This window comes from Triplophysa rosa, linkage group LG20, assembly GCF_024868665.1.
Source record: "Triplophysa rosa linkage group LG20, Trosa_1v2, whole genome shotgun sequence".
NCBI lineage: Eukaryota > Metazoa > Chordata > Actinopteri > Cypriniformes > Nemacheilidae > Triplophysa > Triplophysa rosa.
This window is the reverse complement of record NC_079909.1, coordinates 6783466-6796084: the sequence shown is the minus strand read 5'-3', so window position 1 is coordinate 6796084 and position 12619 is coordinate 6783466. Positions and strand designations below refer to the sequence as shown.

The following is a 12619-nucleotide window of genomic DNA, read 5'->3' as shown; positions in this document are numbered from 1 at the left end:
GGTATTCCCAGCATGCTCCCGAAGCCATGGTGGAACAATCTCTCTTAAGAAAAACAGCTGTAATTCCTTATTATGAGCTTTTCTTCCTTTTAGATTTGATTTGTGATGAACGCTTGGGTCCTAACAGACTGTTAAAACCTCAATTTTGGCTTGTCAAATAAATCTAAGTGAAATCACTTTGTGAACGCAAAGAAATATGTGGCAACTTCGAAATCATGTCATTTCAATGTATACACACATTAAGTGCGTGTATAAATCAGGATGCGTCTAACATTATTCCCCAGTGTTTGTTTGCTTTCTGTTACAATCAATTCTACATCACTTATTTCCAGCTAATGCTCTGTAAAGCTCTTTTTGTATGCAGACAGAGATGAGATTCAGGCTTTAATCCAGGTCTAACAATTGACTTAATGCGAACGTACCTCCTCTGAAAACCTGTTTCATGGGATAAACCCTTCAGGATTACTGGATACTTCCATCATTTGAAGCCTATGATCAAATATCCGAAGCCAGAATGGAATCATAATTCAATTCTCCAAGTACTTTTTTCAAACGCAGAATCAGATTTATGTATCAGGTTAATATCGACCTATTCTGTCTTGACCTAATGATTTAATACATCAAATCAGCATTAGCAAATCACTGGAAACCCTTAAATGAATTGTATTGATATTACTAAATAGACAGTCATAGAAAGTCACTCATGTGAAACACACACAGGGAGCAGTAGCAATCCACCTCCGTTCCAAAAAGCCTGTTGCCATGGCATCCAGTCCTGATGAATCCACTGCAAATGATAGCAGCTCACGTTGCTTTATGCGTATTAGGAAGATATTCATTATTCACAAGAGAAGGGGTTACATCCTGTTGACATTTAGGACTGAATGAGGTTGTGTCTTTACTAAAGCAGGAATTGATTTATTGGGTTGCCTGCTGAAATAGAACAGATTTGGAAAGAGGATGAAATGTTTCGGAGTAAACGCAAGGAAACACTGAAACTAAACATTTTAGGCTTTAATATTAATAAAAAAATACAATTTATTTACTGTACATTAATAATGCTGGCCTAAAATCAATGTACTTCATGACCTTTCACGGGTTACTGATTTGTGAATTTAATTTACACTAAACTATCAAAGTGTAGCCACAATGGTTACTTTAAATACACAAGTTATTCAATTTCAACCCCTTATAAAGCAAATTTATTTCAATTTAAGAGCTACGAGAGTGTATTAGAGTATGGTTTTAGCATTATAGCCACGCTCGTATCATGTTCTCAGGTTCCTTTGGCTGTCATCTTAAACCATACATTCTTCATGCATTCCAGACAGCCGATTAAGGAAGCCCATCCATTAGAAACACATGCTGTGATGCAGGGTCATAACCTCTATATCTGTCTGTTTCCTTCACTGTGGGAAGCCTGGAGAAAAGTAGTAGTTTCCTGTACCAAACATAATATTTTCTGCTGTATAATAAAAGCATCTTAAGATAATCAGCAGCATCTTTATAAAAGGGCCATCACTTGCTTGGCATTCTTGGCAATTGTTCTGCAAGGCAGTGAGCTCATTGCCGTTAGGTGTGACAGTGACGTATCAGGTTTTTATGAATGAAACTGTATACTAATAACTTTTACCTCCTTCAGACAAACTTGATTTTGTCGTTTGACTTTTTGTGTTTTTTATGGTGTGATGTGATGGTTTAATAAATGTAAACCACAGATAACACAGTGTAACCTTGACCTCCGTGTGTATAAACATACATGTTTCAGTGAAAGGAAGGTGTGAGGGGAGTTCACAGTTTTGTACACAATGCGTCATGCCAGTTCTACTGCATTGTCAATGAAGACACTGCCAGCGGTCACGGGTAAAGACTGAATGAAGAGTATTGTGACAGGTGTGTTATTGTGCCTTTGTAAAAAGGCTGTGGTGCAAAACTCGTGCTGTTTTGCATAGACTCACTTACAAAGCTTTTGTAAAACACACATAAGCAAATAATGGAAGGCCAACAATGAAATCTGTCTTTTTTCTCTGACTCGCCAAGCAAGAAACAAACCTCAGCATTCAATGAGTGTCCCTCAAATGCCTATAAACCAGATGTATTATTATTTAGCTATTTATAAACATGTTTAAAATACTCTCTTTAAAAAGACTCTCTTTAAACTTGTGCCCAATTGCGACACAAGTTGACCCGAAGGAAACTGTTTGTATTAATGCTCACTATGACGTCCCTTGAGAAACACTAAAATATGTACTTTCAACACGTTTAAAGGGACACTGTACCAAAATTACAATTCCTTCATCATTTATTTACCCTCCTGTCTTTTCAAACATGTGAAACACAAAAGAAGATTTTTTGAGAAATGTGGTTTTGTGTCCATACAATGGAAGTCAATGGCGGCAAATGTTGTTTGGTTCAAATTATCTTTTGTGTTCTGCAGAAGAAAGACAGCAGAGGTGTAAAGAGTACCTGGAAACCATACTTAAGTAAAAGTACAGATACCTTGCAGTGACAATTACTCCATTACAAGTTACAAGTCACCAATTCCAAAACGACTTCAGTAAAAGTCTTCGAGTATCTGATTTGAACAGTACTTGAGTATTTTACTCGTAGGCTCAAAGAAGCACTAGTCCTCAACACTTAAGAGACATGTCAGTGAAAAACAAGAAACAGATGATTCGTGAGGAGAGCAATCGCATTTATTTTCTTAAATCATAATAAGACTGAACACCTCAAAATTGATGATAGGTGCCATGCAGAATGTAATGTGTAAATGCATTAGTCATTACAAATGTAGTGGAGTAAAGAGTACATATACTTGTTCAAAAATGTAGTTAAGTAGAGAGTAAAAGTTTCTAATATCTTTAATACTCAATACAACTACAAAGTAGCCAAAAATATACTTCAGTAAAGTAACTAAGTACATTTACTCCAATACTTTACACCACTGAAAGACAGTCATACAGGTTTGAAATGACAAGTGGATGAGTAAATAATGACAGAATTTTCCTTTTTGAGTGAACTCTCTCTCTTTAAAGCCAAGGGTGAGTAAATGACATCACCTTTTACATTTTTCAGTGAACTAAGGTAAGACACTTAGGAACTTTAGGTATTAGGTAAGTATACGAACAATATCACAGCCACGCCTGACATCCTCCCAATCCTTCACTCTTATGTTCTAATTCTGGCGCGTCTTGCAAGTCGAAGCATGAGGAAGCCTAACACACCTCCACCTTTCCTGAAGATGACAGTCTGTCTGAATGAATGAGATTATTTTCTTTCCTCCTACTCTCCACGTCCCAGTTTCGTGTGTTACACAACAGCAGCCGACCCTCCATCAACATATCCACACACGCACTGCCACTGCATGCCCTGCATTCTGTGGGTAAAGTGACTCAGTAAAGGTTTATGTTTTTGTTGAATATTCCTCAAGGAACCCCAACTGTTTCTGTAGATGCTTCGGTTACTTGGGCTCTGGAAATGTCGTGCTTCCAAAAGAGAAAAGAAATGAATACCTGCTTAGTTTGGTATATGGGAAGTACTGTATGTAATACTAAATCTGAACAAGAGACTAAATGGACAAAGCTCATGTCTTAAAACGTGCACCAAGGAATTGGGTGAGCTTTGTACTAGCTCATTGCTAGCTGCATACAAAGCAAAGCAGTATTCAATTTAGTACGCTACATTGTTTTTACATCATACATGGTTGATTCGTTTCACTGGAAATGGAAAGTCAATTCAAGCCCATTGTTGTGGGATACACTGTTCTAGTCATTTCATCCATACGAAAAACTGCATTACAGTAGTATGGTAGTATTAAAGTTTATGCATCAGCATGTTAAAAGGCGACAGAAGACACTTCTGTACAACATAAACCATCATTTTCCTCTAAATATTTCCATCTGGCTTGGACTCTGAATTGGATTAGCCATTATGCCCCACTTAAACTAGTTATACAGATGTTCTGCCCTTCCGGAGACTCCACATCTTCAAGTCCTTTCCACCTCAAAGGCACATACAATGAAACACAAATCCTTTCCAGTACAGTGTCATTCTGTATCAATAGATAAATGTCCTTGTGTTTGATAGAAGATATCATTGATGTTTACATAGACATTCATGTGTCAATGTCTGCGACAGACAGATAAACAGATAAAAGCCACATTCTGTAACCAGTCCACTGGTCCAGTGTCTTTCTGAATGATCATGTATGAGGAAATACGTGAAAACATGTGACTCATCTCATTTGAATGTATTTGAAGCAGTGAATCTGCCCATGCTGGAAGCTGCACGCGCTGACTGAACTACTGGCATTCAGACGTTAACAAACTGAACTATAAATCCAATTAGTTCATACTGTCTGTGCCATAATTTCAAATGTTAGAAGCCACGACAGTGAATGCTGTCCTCTGTTTAACCATGACTACAAAAAGACGCTATGTAAATGAATGTTAAAAAAAACGCTTTAATCCAAAGCGTTCATGCATGTTATATCAGTTACGTGTGTTCCCAGGGTGTCGAACCCACAACCTATGCGTTGCTCAAAACTCAATGTTTAACAAACTAAGCACACAGAAACACGATGTAACACGGTAAAAATATCATTTATGAAACCGTATCACACGAACAGGGTTCTTATCAAACCAGCCTTAATAAAACTCGTTCATTTAAAAGGCCAGCGGTTGTGCGTGGTCTGCGATCACGATAGCTGGCATTTAAAGCGCAGCAACGCCCCCTCCATGAATTCATCTCATCATCACTGCATAGGCTTTCATACGATGTATCTAGTAAATAATAGTATGCATTTCTGTGAATATTATCCACTGACGTTATATAAATCATTACACACAAAAAAAAACGAAACTGTGCCATTTTCTTTGCAGCAAACGGATCCGTGTCCTTAACGAGACCTCATTCATTCAACTGGTCCCTTAAGAACACACTGGATGTGTCCAAAACCTAGTGATCCATTTAGAGATATCACTAGCACTGATACTGAATAGCACACGACTGATGACCAAAAATGCTGTCTCGTTAGGCATCTCACTAGGCTTCGACGTATGTATCGATTGTTTAGGAGATGTACTGATTAATAGTTAAAACGGAAGTCGGGCTGTTTTTAATAATTACTTGCTGTGTTTTAACCATCATAGGGCAACTAAACATAAACAGCAACAACAATCTAAAATCTCGTTGGGTCAAATAACCCTGAACTGACCATGAAACGACAAAGACATATGTGAAAACACAGCAGGGGAGAATCGTCAACAGCGTTATGACCTAACGTTGGTATATAAAATCAATGGTGTTGTTTAAAGAGATGTCTAAACATTACATTCAAACAGGCGTCTGCTGTGAAACATGCGTTTGTGTTCTTACCTGAATCGGGGTGAATCTTTAATACACTCCTCAAAATCCACCGTCATTGTCGCAGTTATTCCGTGTTTCAGTTAAAAATGTAGAATATCATTGCCGGTGGCTGTAGAGGGGCTAAACTAAATGTGAGCGTCTCTCTCGTTCCTCTGTAAAACAGTGACACTGTGAAACACTGCTACAGATCAATGTGGCTCAGTTTCAGCGCTGCGCGAGCTAAGGGAGCGTCGTCAAGTATGCTACGAGACTAAGGGAGCGTCTATCTAAACGCAACACACATTTTACTGTAGTTGTCCGCCAGATGTTGTGTATTACTATGGTGTTTTTTAATGTCATGCTTGTACTGGTCGATGCTATTCGTTTACCAACGCAATTTCCCGATGTGTTGCTTTGATAGATGTCTTCTGCAGTAAAAACTAATAAATGCAATTTAAATGTAGATTTAAATGTAGAGCTGACAAGACAGATGATTTACCATTCGCACCTCACAAACTTAATTATTTCTGACCTCGTGAAAAAATGTAAGGAAGGCGATTTTATCTCAGAGAATAATTCGTCAAATCATTGTGGGCCATTATTAAATATGTTACAATAACCTCTCTTTAAAATATTATTATTACAGTAATAACTCATAAAGTCAAATTTTAAGCAATACAGTTCTGTCATAAGATATTCATATGATTTTCTGCAGCCATGCTCCTCCTCATCTGTCACTCATCATTATGTCAGCCATTCTCCCGCGGTGGTTGAGGCGGATTTTTTAAACATTATTGGTCGTCCCTTCAAACTGCCTTTCCGCTCCTCCACAGTTATCTATTAAATGCTGCCAATTCGATCCAATTTTTGTACGTATAATTGCTTTTAATTAAGTAAATTCCACCCCAAACTAGAATATTTCGTGCTGTTTCTGTAACTTGACAGTTCAACCGTCCTTTTTCAACAGGCATCGCTTGGGCTTCTAAACTGCAGTCACAGCGCCCGTGTTTTCCTTTGCGGCACCCCGCATGTGTGTAGTGTAGTATTTCGAGGAGTTTATGTTAGACGTGACAGATATTGCAGTGTTATTTATGGAGTTATGCGGGATACATTAACCGAACATGCTGGGAAACATGCAGCAATCTGTTGCCCGCTATTTAATATTTTTTCAATACGCAGGAACCAAATACAGGTCTGTGTTCATGACAACCACTTCATTAATACTTAATTCGCTAAAAGAGTTAACACATCAGCAACATGTATGTCGTTTTCTTTACAGTGGTGTAATGAAAGCACCAGCCCATCAAGCAGTAGAGGGCGTACAGAATCACTTAGAGGTCAGTCTGTCTGTCTAACACCCAAAACATGTGTTGCCTGCGTGTTAACGTTACATGGTTTTGGTTTTATAGACGGTTCTTTTCCCTGTGACTCAGCTGAAGTTAATATTTGATGTGTATATTACTTGAATAACGTTTTTCTTTTCAGAAAATGTGTTTGAAATGCCCATTGGGAGTCTGTTTTGGCAGAGTGGTTGGCACAATATATCTGTCATTAGACAGACACTGAAATCAAACCTTGACTTGTGGCTATTTCTCCCGTTTTCAATTTCACCAGCCTGAATTTAAATCCCCTGACTCTGGTTTTTGTCTGAAAACATCTGTCATCTTCCACTTAACAATATGTTTTCTGATCCATACTTATTTCTTTTTTGGAATGGCAGTATAAATATTCTGTGGTAAAATCTCTGTATTTTAAGATTTTCTGTTGGCAAGACAGATACTTGCTTTTGTGTGGAATTGGCCAAATACTTCAGTCAGGAATGATTCAAAGTAACACTGTGGTCTGCGCACATCCTCCACACATTTGTGCTGTTGGGACCTGGGTTCGAGTCCGATCCAAGTCATGTCCTGATCCCACACCCCCTTTAACTGTCTGGTTTCCTTTCAGCACTGCACTATCCCATAAATAATAAAGAAGCCACGCAAAATGCTATGTGATAGACACTGCAAACAGAACAGTTGGAAACCTGACTTTTATTTGCACTTACATTTATGCATTTGGCAGACGCTTTATCCAAAGCAGCTTACTTTCATGCCAGTAGCATTTATTGTGTAAAATGCTGCTTGTCTATAAGCATGGACACTAGCAGCTACACCACAATTCTGACACCCTGCTAAAACTGTTTGTAAACCCCTTTTAACAATTTCTAATGTTTGTTGTTTTTTTATGCAGAATGCAGTGCGAAAACTAAAGCCGGTTAATGAAGTGTCAGTGGTCATCTCCAGTAGAACAGACTCTGGTGTGCACGCCCTTAGTAACTCTGCACATGTAGATATCCTGCGGAGAGGAGACAAACCACCTCTCCTGGAGCAACACTTGATCGAGGCCCTAAATTATCACTTAAAACCAGAACCTATAAGGTGAGAGTCATTTACATAATCGCACATAATGTTGGTCACAAATCATAGCTACAGACATTTGCTGACATTTGATTGTGGATAACAGAAACAAAACAAAGCAAACATCACACAGAGACAAACATCACGCCCCGAAAATCTCACCAGTGGTCGAGTAATTGTCGCTGTGTTTTGATGCCATACGCTTTTTAGGTGAATCAATTTATGAACGTCTTAATTATAGATCTCCACAGATGAGTCTGTTAACAGATTAATAATGTTACAATATGTTATTTAAAGCAGAAGTGTAGTCTTACAAAGCAGTTAAAACAAAATAAATGGATGACTGCTTGCAGCAGCAACTTGTACTGTATGACCTTGAATAGTTGGCCGGTGGGATTTCCTCAGTTTAATAAATATTTTAGCGGTTGTGCTCATGAGAGAGAGGGATTATGGGGGAACCCAAGGTGTCAGATCTGATTGTGGTCACTGAGACAAACGCTGCGTCTGCTGTGCGTCACAAATATGTTCATCATTCTCAAAAGCTTTGTGAAGACTAAAACACTCTCAGTTTATTAGTTTTTTTGAGGGCTGTTCTTGTTTTACATTCGACTTATTACATTTGACTTATCTGAGAAATAAGAGAAACACTGTCTTGTAGTGGTCTGTATTAGTCTATATTTCAGAGTATTGGAGTATTTTCCCATGATCATTTATCAATTTTCTTGTGTCAAAAATGAATAATTTTACAACCTTTCAGAACATGTTTATGTAAAGCTAAATATACTTCAGCATTAGACTTTATTCTGATGGAGAAGAAACAAGTAAAAGATTGCATTGTGTTCCGACATATCACCAGGTTCCTGCTGATTTACAGAGTTACAGTCATTTGTGAAACAAACCCCCCCCCGGTTTGCTTAGATCGATACTAAAGGTTCACAGTGCTCGCGTCAGATCTGTTTGTGTTGTATTCCATGTTCCCGTTAGCAGCGATATACCCACTGAGGGACTCCTCCAGAAGCCCAAGCACTTTATCATCTTTATTTAGTACTGGGAATGTTGACTACAGCAGCATTTTATCCACCAAACACCCTTAAAGTGAAATTAAGAATTACAATGCCTATTTTTTCATGAAATATTGCAGCGTTATTGTAAATAGTTTATGAATGTGGGTCATTCTCTTTTTAAAAGTTGTGTTCCGCTTATAATCTTTAGTTAAAATCTGTAAATGCACTTCCTTCCTGTAATGACTATCCATCTTAAATGATGTATGTTAGAGGGCTTGGGCGGAGCATCCGTTAACTCCTCCCCTTCAACTGTCAGTCTGCTGCCAGTTCCATTTCAAAATGCAACGTCTGTTTTTATACATCCAATCAAATCGCAGAGAAAAACGAAAGCCACGCCCACTATTTTTCTCATTAGAAATTCCATTTCACTCGTGTGAAATGTGTCAAAATCATCCATCAGCAAACAATTCTCAGCACCTCAGACCTCGGTACACACTACCCTCACTTCAAACATTGAATTATCCTCTTTCGCCCCACGGACTGACACTGAAGTCACCAAACTTCTCTCCAGCACCCCCACCACCTGTCCCCTTGACCCAATCCCCTCCCATCTCCTCCAGGCCATATCCAGCACACTCACACCAGCACTCACACACATCATCAACACCTGCTCACCGGCACTTTTCCATCCACATTCAAACAGGCCCAGATCACGCCCCTTCTTAAGAAACCCACAGCCCAACCCCTCTATTACGGACAGTTACAGACCTGTCTCTTGCATCCAATTTATTTGCGAAAACACTTGAAAGGGCAGTTTTCAACCAGGTGTCTTCCTACCTATCCCAGAATAAACTACTGGATGACAAGCAGTCTGGCTTCAAAACAAACCACTCCACTGAGACTGCACTGCTATCGGTCACAGAAGCACAGCGGCTAGCCAAGGCGGAATCTAAATCCTCGGTCCTGATTCTGCTAGACCTATCTGCAGCGTTTGACACTGTCAATCACCAGATACTGCTAGCAACCCTGTCATCTCTAGGAATCTCAGGCTCTCCTCTCCGCTGGTTCAAATCCTACCTCTCCGGCAGATCCTTCAGGGTGTCATGGAGGGGCTCGCTGTCCACTGCTCACCACATTATCACTGGGGTCCCTCAGGGATCAGTGCTTGGACCGCTGCTTTTTTCCATCTAATCAACATCCTTGGGACCCATCATACGGGCACACAGCTTCTCCTATCACTGTTATGCTGACGACACCCAGATCTACATCTCGTTTCACCCAGACGATACCACTGTAGCAGCTCGCATTACAGCCTGCCTAGAAGACATCTCAGCTTGGATGAAAGAGCATCACCTCCAGCTGAACCCTGCCAAGACGGAACTACTCGTGTTTCCGGCACACCCCACGGTGCAACACGATCTTACCAGCCAACTTGGCAATACCACAATCCTTCCAAAACAGCCAGGAACCTCGGAGTCATATTTGATGAACAGCTGTCCTTCAATGATCACATTGCAAAGACAACGCGGTCATGCCGATATGCCTTATTCAACATTAGAAAGGTTAGACCCTATCTCACTGAGCATGCGGCACAACTCCTTGTCCAGGCCCTGGTAATCTCAAAGTTGGACTACTGCAATGCTCTCCTTGCTGGTCTTCCTGCAAAGGCTATCAAACCGCTCCAGCTGGTTCAGAACGCAGCAGCACGCCTCGTCTTCCAACAGCCCAAAAGGGCTCATGTGACAGCCCTCTTCATCTCTCTCCACTGGCTACCGGTTGAAGCCCGTATCAGATTCAAGTCACTAATGCTTGCCTACAGGACTATCACTGGATCTGCACCAGCATACTTTCACACCCTCCTACACTCCTACACCCCATCAAGAACCCTGCGTTCAGCAAACCAGTGGCGTCTTGTATTGCCTTTTCATAAGGGCAGTAAATCGCTCCCGCTCATTCTCCTTCACAACTCCTTCCTGGTGGAACATTCTTCCTACCTCAGTCCGGTCAACCACATCTCTCACAACATTCAAAAAACTACTCAAAACCCATTTCTTTTGTGAAAAAAAAAAACTAACCCTCTCTTTCTCTCAACAGGTAGTGGTCTAGCTTTTGTTGAAACTAGTAACTTTGTATTAGCACCTATTGTATTATTGCTCCTGTATGACATATCACTTTATTGCTCCCTGAACTCTCTGTAAGTCTTTGTTTTAGTAGTTTAGTAGTTTGCTTTCCTACATTCTTCTAAATATCTTCTTTTGTGTTCAACAGAACAATTAATAAAGTGATTTTTCTTACTATGTTGTTTGTGATCAGTTGAATATATTTCCAAGTCACCATGTGTGCCGTCCGCGACCACTCAAGAGCAAAAAATAATGTTATGAGGCAAGACTGACTGTGTTTAAGCTCCGAGTGACTTTTGTTTATCTTACGTGAAAACCAGTGCCATGATATTCCCTTCAAACGTCTCAGTTACTCTGAAATAAACTGAAAGCTTTGTTTTTAGAAAATGAGCGAATTCACAAGACAAACATTGTTGACCCTTTCCATAACCACATTCTAATCAAAATCTTTTATTCTGTTTTTACAGAATCACCAGGGCTTATCGCGTACAGAGCGACTTCCATGCACGCTACCGCGCCGTATCAAGGACATACGTGTACCGATTCGCTTTCGGTCTCAGGCACTACACGGAGATGCCCGTAATGGAGAGTGATCTATGCTGGGCACTACACGACACGTGAGCCATTTTCCCTTCTGCACGTGCTTGACCCGGCTTCTTAGTAAAACCGCATCACTGCCGGCTTATGACAGAAGCTAAATCCTTTCTGAGAGGAACAGAAACAAACACACACTGTGATTCACAATGGAAAACACAGCACATGAATTATAAATGCTCACTAAGCAAATGATTTCGGGTTATATAGGGCAACAGAATGAGGGAAGGATGGCTGTACATGCCTCAGATATCTTTTCGAAGCTTTCGATGTAGGATCGCTGCAGCGCAAGGCTTTTCTTCAAGGGTGATACATGAACAGTAGTTCTATTTTTTCATTTTTAGTATAAAGTAGGCCAAGATGAGCTGCAGGCTTATAGTGACGCAGAACAACACCCACACTCGTCTTAGTCTCGTCAACACACACTCCAGTTTTCCAGCCCATTCACAAGAACTCCTATTCCACAGACATCAATTGGATTAATTCCTTTAATATCCCTTTAAAGGGGTCATATGTCACGGCTAAAACAAATATTATCGTTTGTTTTAGATGTAATGTAATGTGTATACACGATTTAAGGTTCAAAAACACTGTATTTTCCACACACCGTGCATGTTTGTATCTCCTCTTTGCCCCGCCTCTCTGAAACGTGCGGATTTTTTACGAAGCTCATCGCTCTGAAAAGCGAGGTGTGCTATGATTGGCCAGTTAACCAGTGCGTAGTGATTGGTGGAATACTGCAAGCGTGTGACAGAAATGTAACGCCTCTTACCATATTTGGAACATCAGGTTCCAAAGCGATTGTACTGACAGGTACGCCCACCTTACTTGAGTATACATTTGGGCGGTCTTAGTCAAATCATACCACCAACTGACGTAGATTTGTGGGGGTGTGGTTACACGAGGTGTTTCAGGCAGGTCTGGGTGAGCATTCGCTTTTAGATAGAATGCATCTTTTGTTCCGGAACTTAAATTTTTTCAATTTAAGTGTCTAATACATGCATGGGCAGCTTATAACACACCAAAGACACAGAAAAACACGTATTCACGCCATATGACCCCTTTAAAAAATTGTAGATGTTTTGTTCATCTGTATGCCAATTTAAACCTGGGCGACATATTGAAGTGAATCTTTCCTCATTAGGGAAAAAACACA

At 40.1% G+C, this 12619-nt stretch overlaps 2 protein-coding genes across 5 annotated transcripts in view; one reads left to right on the top strand and one right to left on the bottom strand.

Annotated features, from left to right (window-relative positions):
• The window catches only part of acap3b (ArfGAP with coiled-coil, ankyrin repeat and PH domains 3b), a 67832-nt gene extending 62247 nt beyond the window's left edge, over positions 1-5585 (bottom strand). The window contains exon 1 of the mRNA XM_057361423.1: positions 5377-5585. Coding sequence (XP_057217406.1) covers positions 5377-5423 — 47 coding nt within the window. The 5' untranslated portion in view covers positions 5424-5585. The remainder of the gene's footprint in view (positions 1-5376) is intronic.
• Positions 5586-6344: 759 nt separating this feature from the next.
• Positions 6345-12619, top strand: part of LOC130571721 (tRNA pseudouridine synthase-like 1) — a 52158-nt gene continuing 45883 nt past the window's right edge. For all 4 annotated transcript variants that reach the window (XM_057362874.1, XM_057362873.1, XM_057362872.1 and 1 more), the window contains exons 1-4: positions 6345-6538; positions 6626-6683; positions 7579-7766; positions 11337-11486. In XM_057362874.1, the coding sequence (XP_057218857.1) occupies positions 6468-6538; positions 6626-6683; positions 7579-7766; positions 11337-11486 (467 nt within the window). In that variant the 5' untranslated portion in view covers positions 6345-6467. The remainder of the gene's footprint in view (positions 6539-6625; positions 6684-7578; positions 7767-11336; positions 11487-12619) is intronic.